The following is a 16512-nucleotide window of genomic DNA, read 5'->3' on the forward strand; positions in this document are numbered from 1 at the left end:
AAGTACCATAATCTAACTAATTAAATGAGTGTTAGTATTTGATAAAATGCGTCAATTACCTTCTGCATGCGTGAAATATGTTACCAATATACACATATATTACTATTATTTGTGTACTCATTAATTGAGTGAGTTTTGATTTCGTTGAACATATCAGATCTGTATTTAATCCATGACTCTTTTGTTGCTAATTATGTCCCTGTCACTTCTAGAAAGAACTATCAAGCAATTTATTATGGAACAGCAAAATGGATAGATAGATAGATAGAATGAATCCCCCATTATATGTACACTTTTATTTTCAAAAATATTTTAAGTTGGTTTATTGACTATTATTATACACCAGGTTTTGTGCCATCATGCATAGAAAGTATGCCATGAAAGTCATTAGGAATAAAATATTTTCATTTTTGTGAAGTCCAATCTCCCCCCCCCCCCCCCCCCTTCCTTCTGTCTTGCTCGTGTCTCTCCCTACCCTGGGATCACTTAAAGTCGCAGCTTTCAGACTGTAAAAGTAGAATGAAATGAGACATACCACAGAAGAATGTGTTTAAAGAAAAGCTTAGTGTTTTCTTGTTATCCAAGGCTCTTTTATTACAAAGAATCAGTTGGGGGAAAAAAAAAATCACACTTATTATTTAAAGTAGCCAAACTTTCCTTGTAGGTGCAGTGACGTCAGAAGGTGGTTCTTAGGATTTCTTTTGGAACTCTAATTCTTTTCTTTGCTTTCTGTGTGTCAGCAGGTCTGAGGCCCTTTACATAACATTGGGACTGGAGGAAGACTTGCTTTGATATAGAGCTAAGATGCTAGAGCTTTATCTATAGATCAGGCTCAGGACTGTCTACAAGGGTCACTTGACAACCCTGATAACCTGGTCACATTTGTTTTACAAAGACTGAACAGGACAGAGAAGATGCAAAAATCACTTTACTACGACAACTCAGGGTCTTTCGCAGGCTGTGGCTTCCAAGACACCAGTGCCATGAGCTACCTTGGGCACCAGACTTATACAACTGAAAACGACTATGAATCATCCTACTGCCTGCAGCCGGGAACCACCTCTAGCTCCACTAGCAATAAAACTGAGCACTCCATAAAGGGCATTAACTTTCATCTCTCTGATGTTTCAGAACAAGCCCAAAAGCCTAAGTCACCCAACTCAGAGTCCCCTAACCCCAAATCAACTGCCACCCAGAGTTGCCCCTCCCAGCCCAGTACTGAAACAGAGCCCGCCGAAGTCACTGGCACCAAGAAAAGTGGCAAGAACAACGTACCCAAACAGATCTTCCCCTGGATGAAAGAAACGCGTCAGAACTCCAAACAGAAGAAGCAGACCCCTCCCCCAACAGGTAACACAGTGTGACACCTTCACCCAGAGCCACAGTATGCTCGGAATATATGGAGTGGGGTTATATGATAAATGGACACAATTTATATATCATCAACTTTCTATCTATCTATCTATCTATCTATCTATCTATCTATCTATCTATCTATCTATCTATCTATCTATCTATCTCCTAAATGTGCACAATCTATTGATCTATTTAGTTCATTACAATGTTCTATCTATCTTCTCTATATGCTCTATCTATCTATCTATCTATCTATCTATCTATCTATCTATCTATCTATCTATCTATCTATCTCAGTATCTATCTATTTCATATCTATCTATCTATCTATCTATCTATCTATCTCATATCTATGTATCTATCTATCTCATATCTATCTATCTATCTATCTATCTATCTATCTATCTATCTATCTATCTATCTATCTATCTATCTATCCATCTATCCATCCATCTATCTCTTCTATATGCTCTATCTATCTCTTTTATATGATCCATCTATCTATCTATCTATCTATCTATCTATCTATCTATCTATCTAGCTATCTGTCAACTTTTTTTTAGTAGTAATATATTTGCATGTACCACGGGGAATTTATCACACACCTCTAAAGTTTTGACTATCTCAGGTTTCTACACTGTTAATTCTTCCTGTAAGTGACTGGATAGGTACTGGGAAAACTGCAGTTATGGAGAGGGTGGAATTGCTGTTCTAGTTTCTTAAACCGCAATTGGCAGATAACAGATTACAATACCTCACAGTCAAATATATATACAATAAAGCTTATTGTTCTGCAGGACCGACGATGAAATGCACTTTTGTACAATAAAAAAAAAACTTTTCTTCCCCTTTTTCCTTCAGAAGATGACAGCTCACTGGACAGCAGCTTTATATATTCTGCATCTAAAAGGGCCAGGACTGCTTACACCAATTCTCAGCTAGTGGAATTAGAGAAAGAATTCCATTTTAATCGTTATCTTTGCCGTCCAAGGAGGCTGGAAATGGCTAAACTGCTTAATTTATCGGAGAGACAAATAAAAATCTGGTTCCAGAACAGGAGGATGAAATACAAGAAGGACCACAAGGGGAAGGGTGGAGGTGCATCTCCTGGAGGACAATCTCCCAGCCGAAGTCCATCACTGATACCTTACTCTAACCCCCTCACCCTTGATGATGACAGTGGCTATGAAGTGCCCATGGCTAATGAGTTCAACAAGAGTCCTGGTAATATGTATGGTTTAACAGCTTATTCTGCACCTCTATATGACAACTCACCAGCTCAAAAACGATATAATCAGCCCCTGACCTCTGAGTATGAACACCCTTCAATGCATGGAGATGCAGGCTATGACAACTCTGGATTACACCCTGGATTACAGGGAAGCCAGAGTTACATTGGAGGCAATTACCTGGAGAATGGGTCTGGAAGCTGCTCAATGTTCAATATGCCCCATCCTTCTTCAGATAGCATTGACTACAGCTGTGCCGCACAGACACCAAGCAAACACCATCTTGGGCCCTGTGACCCACATCCCACCTACACAGACTTAAATATACATCCTGTGCCTCAGGGGTGTTCCCAGGAGCCTCCAGTGCTGACACATCTGTAGAATTGCCTACCCTTTGAAACATAAAGGCAATTTAGTCTGACCCATTATGCCATTACAAACATGTAAACCCACCACCAACAGTATGCCTCAACCCCCTACATCTCCTATGTATTTATTAAACTATGCACAATACAGGGACTATGCATGAAGAGCAGTGCCACATAAGCAACTAATTAGACAAAACTCCCTACCCTCTTTGTAGTGTAAACTCCTATACCTGAGCAGAAACACTGGGGATGGAAGGTCACAGCCTACACATGCTTGAATGCCACTCTTTTATGGATAGACTGGTAGTTCTTGGAGGTCCCCTAAAATTAGTTCTATTTTAAACTGTATTTATGTAAGATTGACTTCCAGGTTTTTGTAATTTCTCTAAATCTTTTTTAGTAGAAACAATAAAAAAAAATCCTATATTTATAATGCGTTAAATCTGTTAAATATTTTGCGTCTATTTTTGTTGGTTTGTTTTATACTTGTCACATTTTTATTTATTATTAGGGATACAAAATCAGATTTTTTTTCTTTCATTTGAAAATAGATCTGGAATCGATTTCTCTGAGTTTGTCTGTATTTTAGTAGGGTTTGAATTAACCATTTGATAAAATAAATAAAAAAATAAAACATTTTTTTATTGTCTTTATTTTTAATACTTTCCTAAAAAAAAGACAAAGAGATTTTAGAAGTTGCTGAAATCAGTTTGTCTGTGTGTGTTTTTTCCCTGCTAGGGGTTGGATTTCACCCCTAATTCACCCCCATTAATCATCTGGACAGGGACAGTTCACATGGCCCCCTAAAGCCTTTTCATGTTAAGTTAGTATTCAGCCCTGGTACAATCTTGCTTGATCAGTTTCTGCAGTGTTTCAGCTAAACTTTTACATTGTCTTAGCTCTCAGGTTTGGGTTCTGTAGATTTTGGTTACATTTAAAAATACTTTGGTCTTTGTTACATTTTGTTATGTAAACAGAACATTACTGGACAAGCAGCATTTCCAAAGCACTGGCTACGGCTAGTAAATAATTACGATCATTGTATATATATATATTTTTTTACAATTATTAGCTTGTCATGTAGGTTTTTTCTGATATGAGCATAAACAGAATTGGAAACGAAATAATTAGAAACTTTTTTTGCTTTACCTTTTATTACGTTGTAAATAGTAAATGGTACTGTAGATTATAACAGTGTAAAATCTTTGAAATGATTACACCCAGCGCTGCAAGATGGACAGAAAACTAAGAATAGTACAGTATTTAAAATCTAAGCCTGTACATAAGACAAGCCCAATACCTATATTATATACGTGTGAATATATTTCTACATTGTTGTACACCTGAGTGAATCTATCGATCTATCTACACATAATGTACCTGGACTGTATATAAACTAGAGTATACATATATGTACACACACACACACACACACACACACACACACAGAGAAATTAACCCTTTAACTATCTCTCTCTCTCTCTATATATATATATCTATTGTATCAATATCTATCTATCTATCTATCTATCTATCTATCTATCTATCTCATATCTATCTATCTATCTATCTATCTATCTATCTATCTATCTATCTATCTATCTATCTATCTATCCAGTTCATTACCATGATCTGTCTAGTTCATTAAAATTATCTATCTATCTATTTTACTAACATTATCTATTTTATTATCTATCTATCTATCTATCTATCTATCTATCATTTTTCTATGTTACTAACATCATCTATTTTATCTATCTATCTATCTATCTATCTATCTATCTATCTATCTATCATCTATTTTATTATCTATCTATCTCCTATCTATCTATCTATCTATCTATCTATCTATCTATCTATCTATCTATCTATCTATCTATCTATCATCTATTTTATTATCTATCTCCTATCTATCTATCTATCATCTATTTTATTATCTATCTATCTATCTCTTATCTATCTATCTATCTCCTATCTATCTATCTATCATCTATTTTATTATCTATCTATCTATCTCTTATCTATCTATCTATCTATCTATCTATCTATCTATCTATCTAATAGCCACATAAATACAAATGACTTTAAAATAAAATATAGCGTATTTACACCCCAGCCCCCCTTCAGGAGGTCTTTGCCACAATGCACATTCTTATGTATAATGCTTTGAGAGCAGGATTTACAATGAAGCTTTCCTGGTTTTTCTACACCTAGTCACTATAGTTTCTTGAGTATTTCCACTTGTGGGTGAGCACGGATTGTCTCAAGCTTTTGTATGATCCACTTGGAAATATGGAAAGAGATATATGTTGCAGTTTAACCGTTTATTAAGTTTGGTCTGAGTACTAAGAAAACAATCGTCTGATTTTGCTGAAAAATGTCCAACTGGCTGTAATTTCGGCTTCCGTTTGAACTAATGGCAAATTAGAGCTTTATAGCTTGGATGGAATTGTAGCTTCTAGCTAATTCAATTTTCCTGGGAGGAACAGAAGGGCAGAAATCTGTCTCCATGTGGCTAGGACTCCACCACAATCAGATGGCCCGGTCTTATCATTACACCCACACTAGGACCCTGACAGTGCAGGGTAATGGGCTCAGCTCCTGTTCTTTGCAGAGATACATTTAAGAGGGGATCCAGGTCACAGCACTCAATAGGACAGCACTAACAGAAGAATCATTCTAGTTATAGAAACAGGTCTATAGGGGAAGTTCTAGACTGTACCTGCTATATTCAGCTCTTGGTCATCCATCCATCCATCCATCCATCCATCCATCCATATTAATCTAATCTATCCCTGCATTGCAACTAGGTATGTATTGACAAGCCACAGACTTAACAACTAGCATATATTTAATTTATAGCTTTAGGTCCTGTCTATAACAGCACTTTCACATATGTTTTACATATGCTAGAAAGGTGCATGAAAAAATGTGAAAAACACATGCCTTTTTAAGCATATGTTTATGTTTTTAAATCATATGCACGGTACATGTTTTGATCCATTTTTGACATGAAAAATGTATACATTTTTCACTGTAAACTTTTTTTTTAAGTTTCAGGCTGCTGTCGCACGGGCTACAAAATCGCACAACTTTCCGGCGATGCTATAGCGCGAGAAAACACATGTATGTGAAGTCCGTGCTTTCCAATGGGTTCCTTCACATTAGCAATGTCTTCTCTGATGCTGTCTTGCGAGAAAAAAAAACGCAGCATGCTCTATCTTGCCGCAATTTGATTTTTTGTAGCCCATGTTTTCCTATGGAGCCTCCTTGTTTATTGTATTGCGCGAACTTGTGATTTTCATGTGATGCGAGGCACAAAAAAAGCTGTGATATCACTGAAAAATCGCGGGAATAAAGATGCGATTTTGCTTAAATCAGTGTCGCTCGTGCGAAAGAGGGCTTAAAGTTCAAAGAAAAATTAATACATTAAGCATATGGAAACTTACAGCCATGTTTTTTATTGACTGTTAAAAAAATGTTTAAAAAAGCATACATTTTCATACGTTTTTGGGGGACAGAAAATCGTAGTAGGCTACACTTTTCAATGTAAACTTGACAAAAAAAGAAGAAAAAGTCCGTTCACCCAATCTTGCAATTCATGATTGCAACCAGTTTCCAATGCGAGTGGGTGCACATGGATGCTCCAATGGACCTTTGGAGATATATAATTGTATCTAACTTTTCTTTATAAAAATCCGAAGCACTTCTAAAAGTTAACTTTTATTCGTTGCATCACCAAAATGATGGGGTGTGCAAATGTGCACACCCCAACAGACGCCTATTGTGCCTTGGGTGTGCAAATGCGCATAAAAATAAAGCATGCCATGTATTCTTTCGCTCATCTGAATTTCGCACGCAAAACACACAACTTAAGTAAACCTTTTGAAATTAATAGGTTTTATTGTTTGCTGAATAATTGCTTGAAACAGCAATTTCTGGTGATAGTCGGCCCGTGTACATGCAGCCACCAATATGGCGCTGCACAAGAAATTGCTCACTTGTCAGTCACTTGGTTTTAAAAACACCTAAATACAAGAAACTATCAGCCTGTGTAAACAGGCAGTCATCCATTTATGAACGACTGCCTGTTTGCAGTGAATGCAGGCAGGTGGCCAGAAGAGATCTCAGACTACTCAACGACTATCGCTTGTATGTGAAAGCACAGGAGCAATAGCTGGTAGGACAATCTTCTCTTGTAAAGATATCTTTCACACGGGCATTGTTTTCACGCAGAATAGACGCATTAAAAATTGTCGCTAACTGCTCAAAAAATAGCGTGAACGGGCGATTTCCAACTATCAAGTTCCAAGCTTAATTTGCGGTGAAATTGCCCATTCAGACGAACAGGAGCTGCGTGTTGCCTGTTATCCAGCTCCCATAGGAATCTATGGAGACTCCTGTGCATCACGCACCAAAGATAGGTCAGGTCCTATCTTTTCACGCAGCACAGACCTTAAATGTGTGTATTTCAGTTACACATGTCCCATTTTTGTAAGGTGTGAGTTTTTTTGTGTGTCTAAAAGTTCTTCATCTGAACGTTTCTATAGGAAACCATTGGTTCTAATAGACGCGATTTTTTCATGCGCCTATAATGTGTGAAAACAACACCCGTGTGAAAGAGCCCTTACTTAGAAAGTTCACCAAGTGATAAGTTGAGTACAGGGACCTCCAGCTATCAAGTGTAATTGGGTGGGAGACTCCTTATGAAGCATTCAACTTCACGATAGAGCCACCATAGAGAAAATGAAACATTGATAAGGTGGTTTAGCAAGCAGATAAAAAAACAGCCATTTTCAAAGCAGAATTTTGAGCCAAAGCTAGAATTGGGTCCCGCAGGTATGTGAAGTATCCATTATACTGCTGTCCTTTTTATTTGCTATATCTTTAGAATCTACTTCTGGCTTTTGCCCCAAAAACTGCATGGAAAAATTGCCACAAAACTGCAGCTTTTAAAAATAAAAAAAGTGTCTGAAACCAGCTGGGTACAATTCTCATTGAAATCAATGGGCTGCCCATCTAATACAGAAATGCATTGGATCTTCCAGAGTGAAGGATGCTCTTTCTGATCATTCCATACTCTGGACGTGGGTCCTAAACAGGAGGCCCTATCTTTGATCTAACAACTTGCTATTTGATTGATCCATTAATTTCACTCTTTCTGTGTTCTGCTACAATTCCATAAACAGCAGCACCGACCTATAGCACTCCCCACACTGATCATAGAGATGAAGGCATACCACAGGTCAGGGATGGGATCCAGCTGGTTGACTCACGTTCTCTGCAATCAGTTGTTCAAAGAATAGCTGGTTTGAAGAATTGAGGAGAGGAGGGATCCCAACCTGGCTCCCCTGGATTATTCTCAGGGGGCACCACTGGCTATTATTATTTATTTCAGGTGGCACAATGGCCTTTAAAGGTGTTTTCCGAGGTAAAATATGTCAAATTGCAATGCTGACCATGTGAAAAAATAACAAATAAGCCTATACTCACCCGTCCCAGGTCCTGGAACTCCAGCGACACCTCTTCGATAATCCCACTGGGTCTGTTTAGAAGCTGCAGAGTTAGTCTATGAATGGAACATCATAGGTACGACAGCTAATAACAGACCTAAGCAGGCAACCAATCAGGTCTGTTTGAGTCGTATACATGAACAGTATAAAAGTAATAATAATCTTTATTTGTATAGCGCCAACATATTCCGCAGCGCTTACATAGACAATATTTGAAATTGAAAAAACTCCTTTAATATTTATTTCTCATGGAACAGTGGCCCTCATTATTCTTTTCAGGGGGCTCGTTAATATTATTCTTTTCAGGGGGCACATTGTATGGGCCATTTTCTGGGGTGTAGTGAGAAGCTTCTAGCATTATTATATTCAGGGTGCACAATGTGAGAAACAGTGTTGAGTGAACCAAAATAGTTGAAAACTGTTTTGGGTTGAACTTTGCTGAAGGTTTTTGCTACAAGCTCCATTTGGGCACCCGAAGCTGTAGAGACGAGCGGGCAGGTACTCGCATAAGGCACTACTCGCTCGAGTAGTTTGCCTTAGCGAGTATGCTCGCTCATCTCTAGCTATAAACTAGTTTAAGGGGTGAAATTCTGGTTCAGTTCAAACTAAATTAGATCAAACCCAAATGTTGATCCAACGATTATTCTGGTTGCCATTATGGAGTTGGGAAGGACTTTTGTCCAGCAAATGGGGTAAATTGGCTTCTGCCTCATTGTTTTTGTTTTACCTTCCTCTGGATCAACAAGAGGGGGGGGGGGGGGGTGGAAACAGGCTGAACTGGATGGACATTTGTCTTTTTTCAGCCTTGCATGCTATGTTACTACGTAAACCTAACTTTTTGCCGAAGTTCAACAAACCAGCCTAGCTGAACGTTTCAAAAGTTTTCCCAACATCAGTGAGGTCTATTGTTTTCAAGGGCCACATTGTATCTCATAATTATATTTAGGGGCACAGTGTGTAACAGTGTTCATAGCTGGTATAGATGGTGAGGATTCAATGACATCTGGGCAGCAAAGCTGCATTGTTGAAAAGTAGCTGGAAAAAGTCTTCATGGCGGTTTGGACCTAATGGAGAAGGAAAGGAAAGAGAATAACTCCAACCAGAGAAGACGTCACCTGTAAATCACTGAATGTAAATGTTTATTCTGCCTCTGGCTGTGTCTGATCAGTCGTGTAGTCCACTCATAGTGAAGTGATGTCTGACACCTTTCTATAACTCTCAGTATATCCATACTATTGGTCAGGTCATACTGGGAGCTGTAATGTTACATACTACAAACCTCCATAGCATGCTTTAACCTTAGCTATTGGTTTATTTGGTAATTAGGGTTAGAACAACCTTCCGTACCGTGCTACACTCCAGGCATTCCGCATGTGAATGTGTTGCTAAAGCCGTGCATCCCACCCCTGACACAAGTAAAGCAGTAGGGAAAGAATCCCAATGCAAATATGCCTAACATTTATGTTTCATTTAAATTTCATTTAGGATCTTTGTAAAGCTGAGCGACAAATAATAGTCGCTGGGATGGCTATAAGGGTCATAACTGGCATTCACTCAGTCAGGAACCTACACGGGAGGCCTACTACACGGGTGACTACATATTAGACCACTACTTACTGATAATTAGAGATGAGCGAGCATACTCGGCACGGCGATATACTCGAGAGAGCATCGCCTTTTTCAAGTAGGTGCTGGCTCATCCCTGAAGATTCGGGGGGCCGTGGGGGTGAGCTGGGGGGGGGGGGTTGTAGAGGGGATCGGGAGGGAGAGAGGGTTCTCTCTCCCTCTCCTCCCCGCTCCCCCTCGCTGCCCCGTGCCACCCCGACCCCCGCGGCCCCCCTAAATCTTCAGGGACGAGCCAGCAGGTACTCGAAAAAGGCGATGCTCTCTCGAGTATTTCGCCTTACCGAGTATGCTCGCTCATCTTTACTGATAATCCAATACTTTTTTTTTAATAGTCAATATTGATCTTGTCACTTCAATTCACTTTTTTTTATCTTTGCTCCCACAGTTTCACCCACTGCACTCCTCTGTGTGGGAGGGAGCTATAGCACTGTTCATCCTGTTCTTCCTGATTTATGAATATAAGGCCAGGCGATAAAATTGTGCGTTTTGTGTGCCATGCGAGAGTGAGTGGAAAGGCAGAATTATGAAACCCAATCATTTTCAATGGTTTCCTTCACATTAGCGATGTTTTTACAGATGCTAATGTGAAGGAAACCATTGAAAATCATTGGTTTCCTTCATTATGAAAATCATTGGTTTCATAATTCTGCCTTGTAGCTCTTTCAAAAGTAAGATGAGTTGGAAATTGCTGTTGTAAATGTGTATGGGAACCCTCCCGGCTGTCCCCCAATGAATCCACCATCACTTCTTCTGCTGAAGTGTCTGGCAGCAGCTTGTCTTCTTCTCTCCACTGAACTAAATATATACACTTGGTCAATTGAATTGTGCTTACAGGTGAGGACAGGGAGTTAGGGCTCCTTCAGATGGGCATATGCGTTTCTTGCGCACGCCTCAGCGTGACGTATTTGAGCCATGTATGAGGCTTTTTTGCACGCATATCAGCAGATTTTGCAGAACTTTTTGCACACGCAGGGCATGTTCATTTGCCCGCAGCAGAGGAACTTGCCCCAATTTAAATCACTATTTAGCCTAATGAGGTCCAGATGTGTTCTTTTTTTCACAGAATTGCGCATCTAGGCACGCATTGCACACAAAAATATTAAAAGAGAACAGGTCCTATTTTTTTGCACATGCGAGAAATGCATACAAAAAGGAAGAAGGAAATGAGAACGAATCCACTGAAATCAATGAGTTCTATTTTCTGCATATTGCGCACACAAAGGAGCCCTAAGTTAAAGTCCAAACCAGTTTTAGCCAAGAACTATGGAGGGAATATGGCTAGATTTAGGCTACATGTCCACTAGCATTTGTTTTGGGCCATCCTTAAATTGGTTGTGTCAAGTTTAACACTTATCTCCCATCCATAGGATAAGAGAATGGGGGTCTTAATGCAAGGACCCTAACGACAACACGGGTCCCATGTTCCCCCACATAAATGGAGTAGTGGTAGAGTATGCGTGTGCCACTCTTTTCATCTGCTGGAGACTTTCAAGTGCTTGTACTGAGTTATCTCCAGTAGTCCCACTGAAATGATTGCAGTTACATTGCACACGCTTGAATGCTGCTTCATTTATTTGGGATCGAAGGATTTGAGGCCCCACCGATCAGACATATATCCCCTGTCCTGGTTAGATGATAAGTGTTAAGTTTGTCACAACCCCTTTAATGCAATACCCAATACTTCTAAAAAAAATAGGCCACCCTCAGTGATATGTATAGAAGTAGAGTCACTGTCACATATATGTTGTAGCACCCTTATGTACAACTCTAAATGGTACGGGTCTTTCCAGATATTTCACAGACATAGGGCCCACTCACTCGGGCGTATGTCACCTAAGTATTATGCCCTTATTTTTCAAACGCGTCATACATAATGCCAAAAGGCCATTGATTTCTATTGGGTCGCGTTTGAAAAAAACGCAGCATGTCCTAGTAATACGCACCAATATAGGCTATTGGAATTTAACATACGCAGCAAATATGCATGAACTTGCGCATTTACTGTATACTGCGTATGCTTATGTGTGCAAACGCTCGTCTGAAGGAACCCTAGTATGTGGGAAACATACACCCATGTGATTGAAGCCATACTGACTGTTCAGGACTCCCAAGTCAAGAGACATGGAAGCCCACTAAAGCGTTTTGGCCTTAGGCTCATTGTGACACCACACTGTCCCACTACTCAAGCGCAAGAATCACCATCCCTATATCAACTCCAACGACTCCTGACCTCTCGTGAGAGAGACCAGTATGCTGTGCTCATGTCCCTTTTACAAAGCCCTTAAAAGAAACAGCATAGGATAAAAAAAATATATAAAACAGCAGTAAAACAAATATAACACAATTTACGGGCCTTACAAGGACCCCTTGTTATACTATCTGTGAAATTACACAGCCAGCCAGGAAATATGGCTGTGTGCCACCAGTCTTAATCACAGGGAAACAGGACTAAGAAGGCAAAATAAGAAATTAAGATCCATTACAATAGCTTATTTTAATTGATAGCTATTGGCCCAAATTTGTCTAATGCTGACTTTAAACCGGTCTTCAAACAACTAGCTTTTCTTGTCATTGTAATTACTCTGGCACTTACACGGTTAAGTGGAGAATGGTGACTTATTGCTTGGTAGATATGTCAATAAATAGCCAGGAGCCTCTATTACATTCAGCACATCTGCGTACAGCCTTCCATCCTAGATGTTTTCATGTGAAAGCAATATTAATGATTCATGCTCACAAATGTCGATATTGATGGGGCTGATTGGAATGTGTAGTGTTAGGACAAAGAGTGTTAAGCTAGTATGATGTGAAAGGAATAGGTCAACGGCAAATACACCAAAAATAATGAAACTGCACCAAAAAACACGGCTGTTGCTTTGATACAATCTGGGGGTATACTTTTGATAGTAGCAAATGGATGTCTTCTCTTTATGCTTTTTGCAGATGAACAGGTTTTTAATCCGTACTGTATTTGATACGTGTTTTGCAAACCGTAATATGGAGCTAATGAAAATCTATTAATCGAATCACATGGGCGTATTTTTCATTGCTGGGTTTTAAAAACGCAATAGGTACTATTTTTGATGGAAAATACTGCCATTACAATCTATGGAAAATGTGATTGTTCTCAGTTAGAGAAGCCAAGTAATCCTGTAGATATGATAACTTTTAATGGCCAGCAAAAATACATGTTGTTATAGCGAGCTTTAGAGCTCTCAGGATCCTTCCTCAGGCATTTTGTTGGCTATTAAAAGGTATCATATCTACAAGATTACTTGGTTTCTCTTGCTGGGAACAATCACATTCTGCTCTACTGGCTAACACGGTACCAAACCATTTTTTTTGTTTAGTCTATGGAAAGTGATGAAAAAAATATGTATGCATCCGTACTGTATTCATATTGCATCAGCATTTCATCAGTATATGACCTGTGTTTGCCTCCATATTTGCATTTAGTAGTATTATTTTCTAAAATGGATCTGTAGAAAATAAAATCAATGAAAGCAAATATGAGGCAATGCAGATGCAATTTCATCTGTAGCACACCCGTATTACGGCCGTGTTACAATATGCTCATATGAAACTTGTCTTAAACTTATCCATACTTTTAAATCTACTTGTAATGTTTCGCCTCAAAAACTGCACAAAACTTCCAGTTTAAATGTTCAAAAAGCTTTCATTACGACAGTGGAATCAAAACAGTGGTGACATAAATACATGGATGGGTGACATGAAAGGGTTGTGAAACCAAAATTATAGTAACTGTAAGGTACATCCAAACTCTGGCCCAAACATGTCAGCTGCACCTCAAGAACATCGCATGAATCCGCCCTTTTCTCACCGTGGACACGTTAAAAACACTTACTGTTGCCCTCATCCACTCCCGGCTCGATTATTACAACTCGCTGCTGATTGGCCTCCCCTACACCAGACTCTACCCTCTCCAATCCATCCTGAATGCGGCAGCCAGGCTCATCTTTCTGTCTATCCGCTACTCAGATGCCTCTGCCCTGTGCCAGTCACTGCACTGCCTGTCCGTTAATTTAAACTCACTACATCCATAAAGCCCTCCACAGCACTGCGCCGCCCTACATTGCTTCCCTCATCTCAATCCACCACTCAGCCCGGGCCCTCCGCTAAGGAAATCAAACTGAGCGCCCCTTTAATTTGAACCTCTCATTCCCGCCTCCAAGACTTCTACAGAGCAGCACCAGTCCTCTGGAATGTGCTACCCAAAGCTATCTAGGCAATCCCCGACACACAAAACTTCTGGCGTACCTTAAAAATGCACCTCTTCAGGGAGGCATACCACATCTCCTAAACCAAACCCCTCTGTATCCCACCTGATAACATGCTCCCTGACCTACTGACTGCAATCCCTGCTAGCCGCCATCAACCACCCCCCCGGCAGTCACACCGATTCAGCCATCACACGGCTTAATGTCTGACCATTGTTTATGTGTATAGCATCCCTCACTCTCCACCTCGCCATACCGTGCACATCTCCAGCCCCTTTACCTTCTGTATCACCCCATTACTTGTAGTATGTAAGCTCGTTGGAGCAGGACCCTCACCTATTGCATCTATCAACTGATTACTATGTAACCGTGTTTTTTTGTACTTTTGTCTTTCTGCATCCCCCTGTCTTTGTAAGCACTGAGGAATATGTTGGCACTATATAAATAAAGATTATTATTCCAACAGCTGAAGAACCCCAAGAGTATTCAAGGGAGATTCCCCTATCAGTTGTTTTCAATTAAACAAACCTACATCTAATCTTAAACAACAAACTATAAAACTTGGGGTAAAGAAAAAAGAGGAGGGGGTAAGGAGAGGCAAGGGAAAGGGTTGAGCCGCGAAAATGACTACTATCATAACGGCTCCTGCAGGAGGTACAGATAGAAGAAATGGAAATAGTCTGTAGAAAGATCAGATGGGAGAATAGCCACCACACCCACAGAGTGGAAAGGGTACGATGAGGGCCCTACGTCAAGGCAGACTCCGAAGACAACCACTCCCCAAGTTAATGGGATGATCTGAAGTCCAGCCAAGACTGCCACAACGCGTAGAACCCCTCGATATCCATATCCTTCTCAGCTCTCATCTCTTCGTACCGCACAAGAGTATTGATTGCTTCCATCCATTGAATTCTAGTTGGGGGGAATGCTAGATTTCCATAATCTGGGAATAATTTGCCTGACAGCCTGGATGAAGAGCCTTAACAGACCCTTCTTTAGGGCTCAGTCAGATGAGCGTTTTTTTTGTGCACCTATATGCGCAAAAAAACGCTCCATGCATTATCAAAATGCACGTGATCATAGCCTGTGATTGGTCACAGCGCTCAGCCAATCAGAGGCAGCGCTCAGCAATTCATTGAATTCAATCAGAGGCAGCGCTCAGCCATTCATTGAATTGCGCTGGAGCCCTGACAGCGGCGGAGAGGTGATGCATTTTTATTTTATTTTTTTATACACAAGCTAGGGATGATTTTCAGGGAAGGGCTTATATTTTAAGCCCTTCCCCGAAATTTACTGCAGGGGTTGCCTGCATCCCATTGCTTTCAATGGGGTCGGTGGCAGTAGCGCCGGCCCCATTGAAAGCAATGGGATGGCATCGTGGTACTTTGTCACAGCTGTGACAGGGTTTTCCTTCCTCCCTGCGGGGACTCCCCTTGTTACTGAACACTGTGACAGTGCTGTCACAGTGTTCAGTGATGAGAGGACTCCCTGCGGGAAATCTTTAAGCGCAGCATGAACCTTCCTGGCGCATGGATATCCTATCTTATGCAGGTGCAAGTATTTTGCACCTGCAAAAGATGGACATGTGAACACTTCATAGGGAACCAATGGTTCTATCAGATGTGATTTTTTGCACATATATGCGCGCACAAAAAAATCGCTCGTCTGACTTCGCCCTAAGGTAGTGACAGTCACAGCTCTTACAGTGATATATCTTCTGTGTGTATCTGCGCTGTAGTTTTGGAGAAACTTGCATTTTATTGGTAGCAGCCAGACACAGAACTAGTCCTGCATATTCATGAGCTGTAGGCTGGCCACACACACACCCCACCCTCCAGCCAATGATTGGCAGCTCTCTCTCTATGCACAGTAATAAGCAGATAGTAGTAAATCAGTGACTGGAGGGCGGGGTGGGTGTAGCTTGCCTGCAGCTCATGAATATCTAGGACTACTTTCTGTAGTCTTCTATGCATGTGCTGCTACTGATAAAATGCACGTTTCTTCAAAACTACTGCACAGATCCAAACAGCAGATGTATCATTGTAATCAGTGTGATCGTCACTACCTTATGCTGCCCTCAGAGAGGGGTGGTAAAAGAAGGTGACAGTCTCTTTAAAGCCCTTTTACAAGGGCCAATGATTGTGCATGAACATTGGTACAAATGTTTGTTTGCTCAATCATG

At 40.3% G+C, this 16512-nt stretch overlaps 1 protein-coding gene across 1 annotated transcript; it reads left to right on the plus strand.

Annotated features, from left to right (window-relative positions):
• Window positions 1–748: 748 nt before the first annotated feature.
• LOC136613033 (homeobox protein Hox-D3-like) lies at window positions 749–3269 on the plus strand. Its single transcript, XM_066593841.1, has 2 exons — window positions 749–1350; window positions 2218–3269. The coding sequence occupies exons 1-2, from the start codon at window positions 915–917 to the stop codon at window positions 2964–2966; spliced, it is 1185 nt and encodes a 394-aa protein (XP_066449938.1). The 5' UTR covers window positions 749–914; the 3' UTR covers window positions 2967–3269.
• The last annotated feature ends 13243 nt before the right edge of the window (window positions 3270–16512 follow it).

This window comes from Eleutherodactylus coqui, chromosome 1 (assembly GCF_035609145.1).
Source record: "Eleutherodactylus coqui strain aEleCoq1 chromosome 1, aEleCoq1.hap1, whole genome shotgun sequence".
In the NCBI taxonomy this organism is placed as follows: Eukaryota; Metazoa; Chordata; class Amphibia; order Anura; family Eleutherodactylidae; genus Eleutherodactylus; species Eleutherodactylus coqui.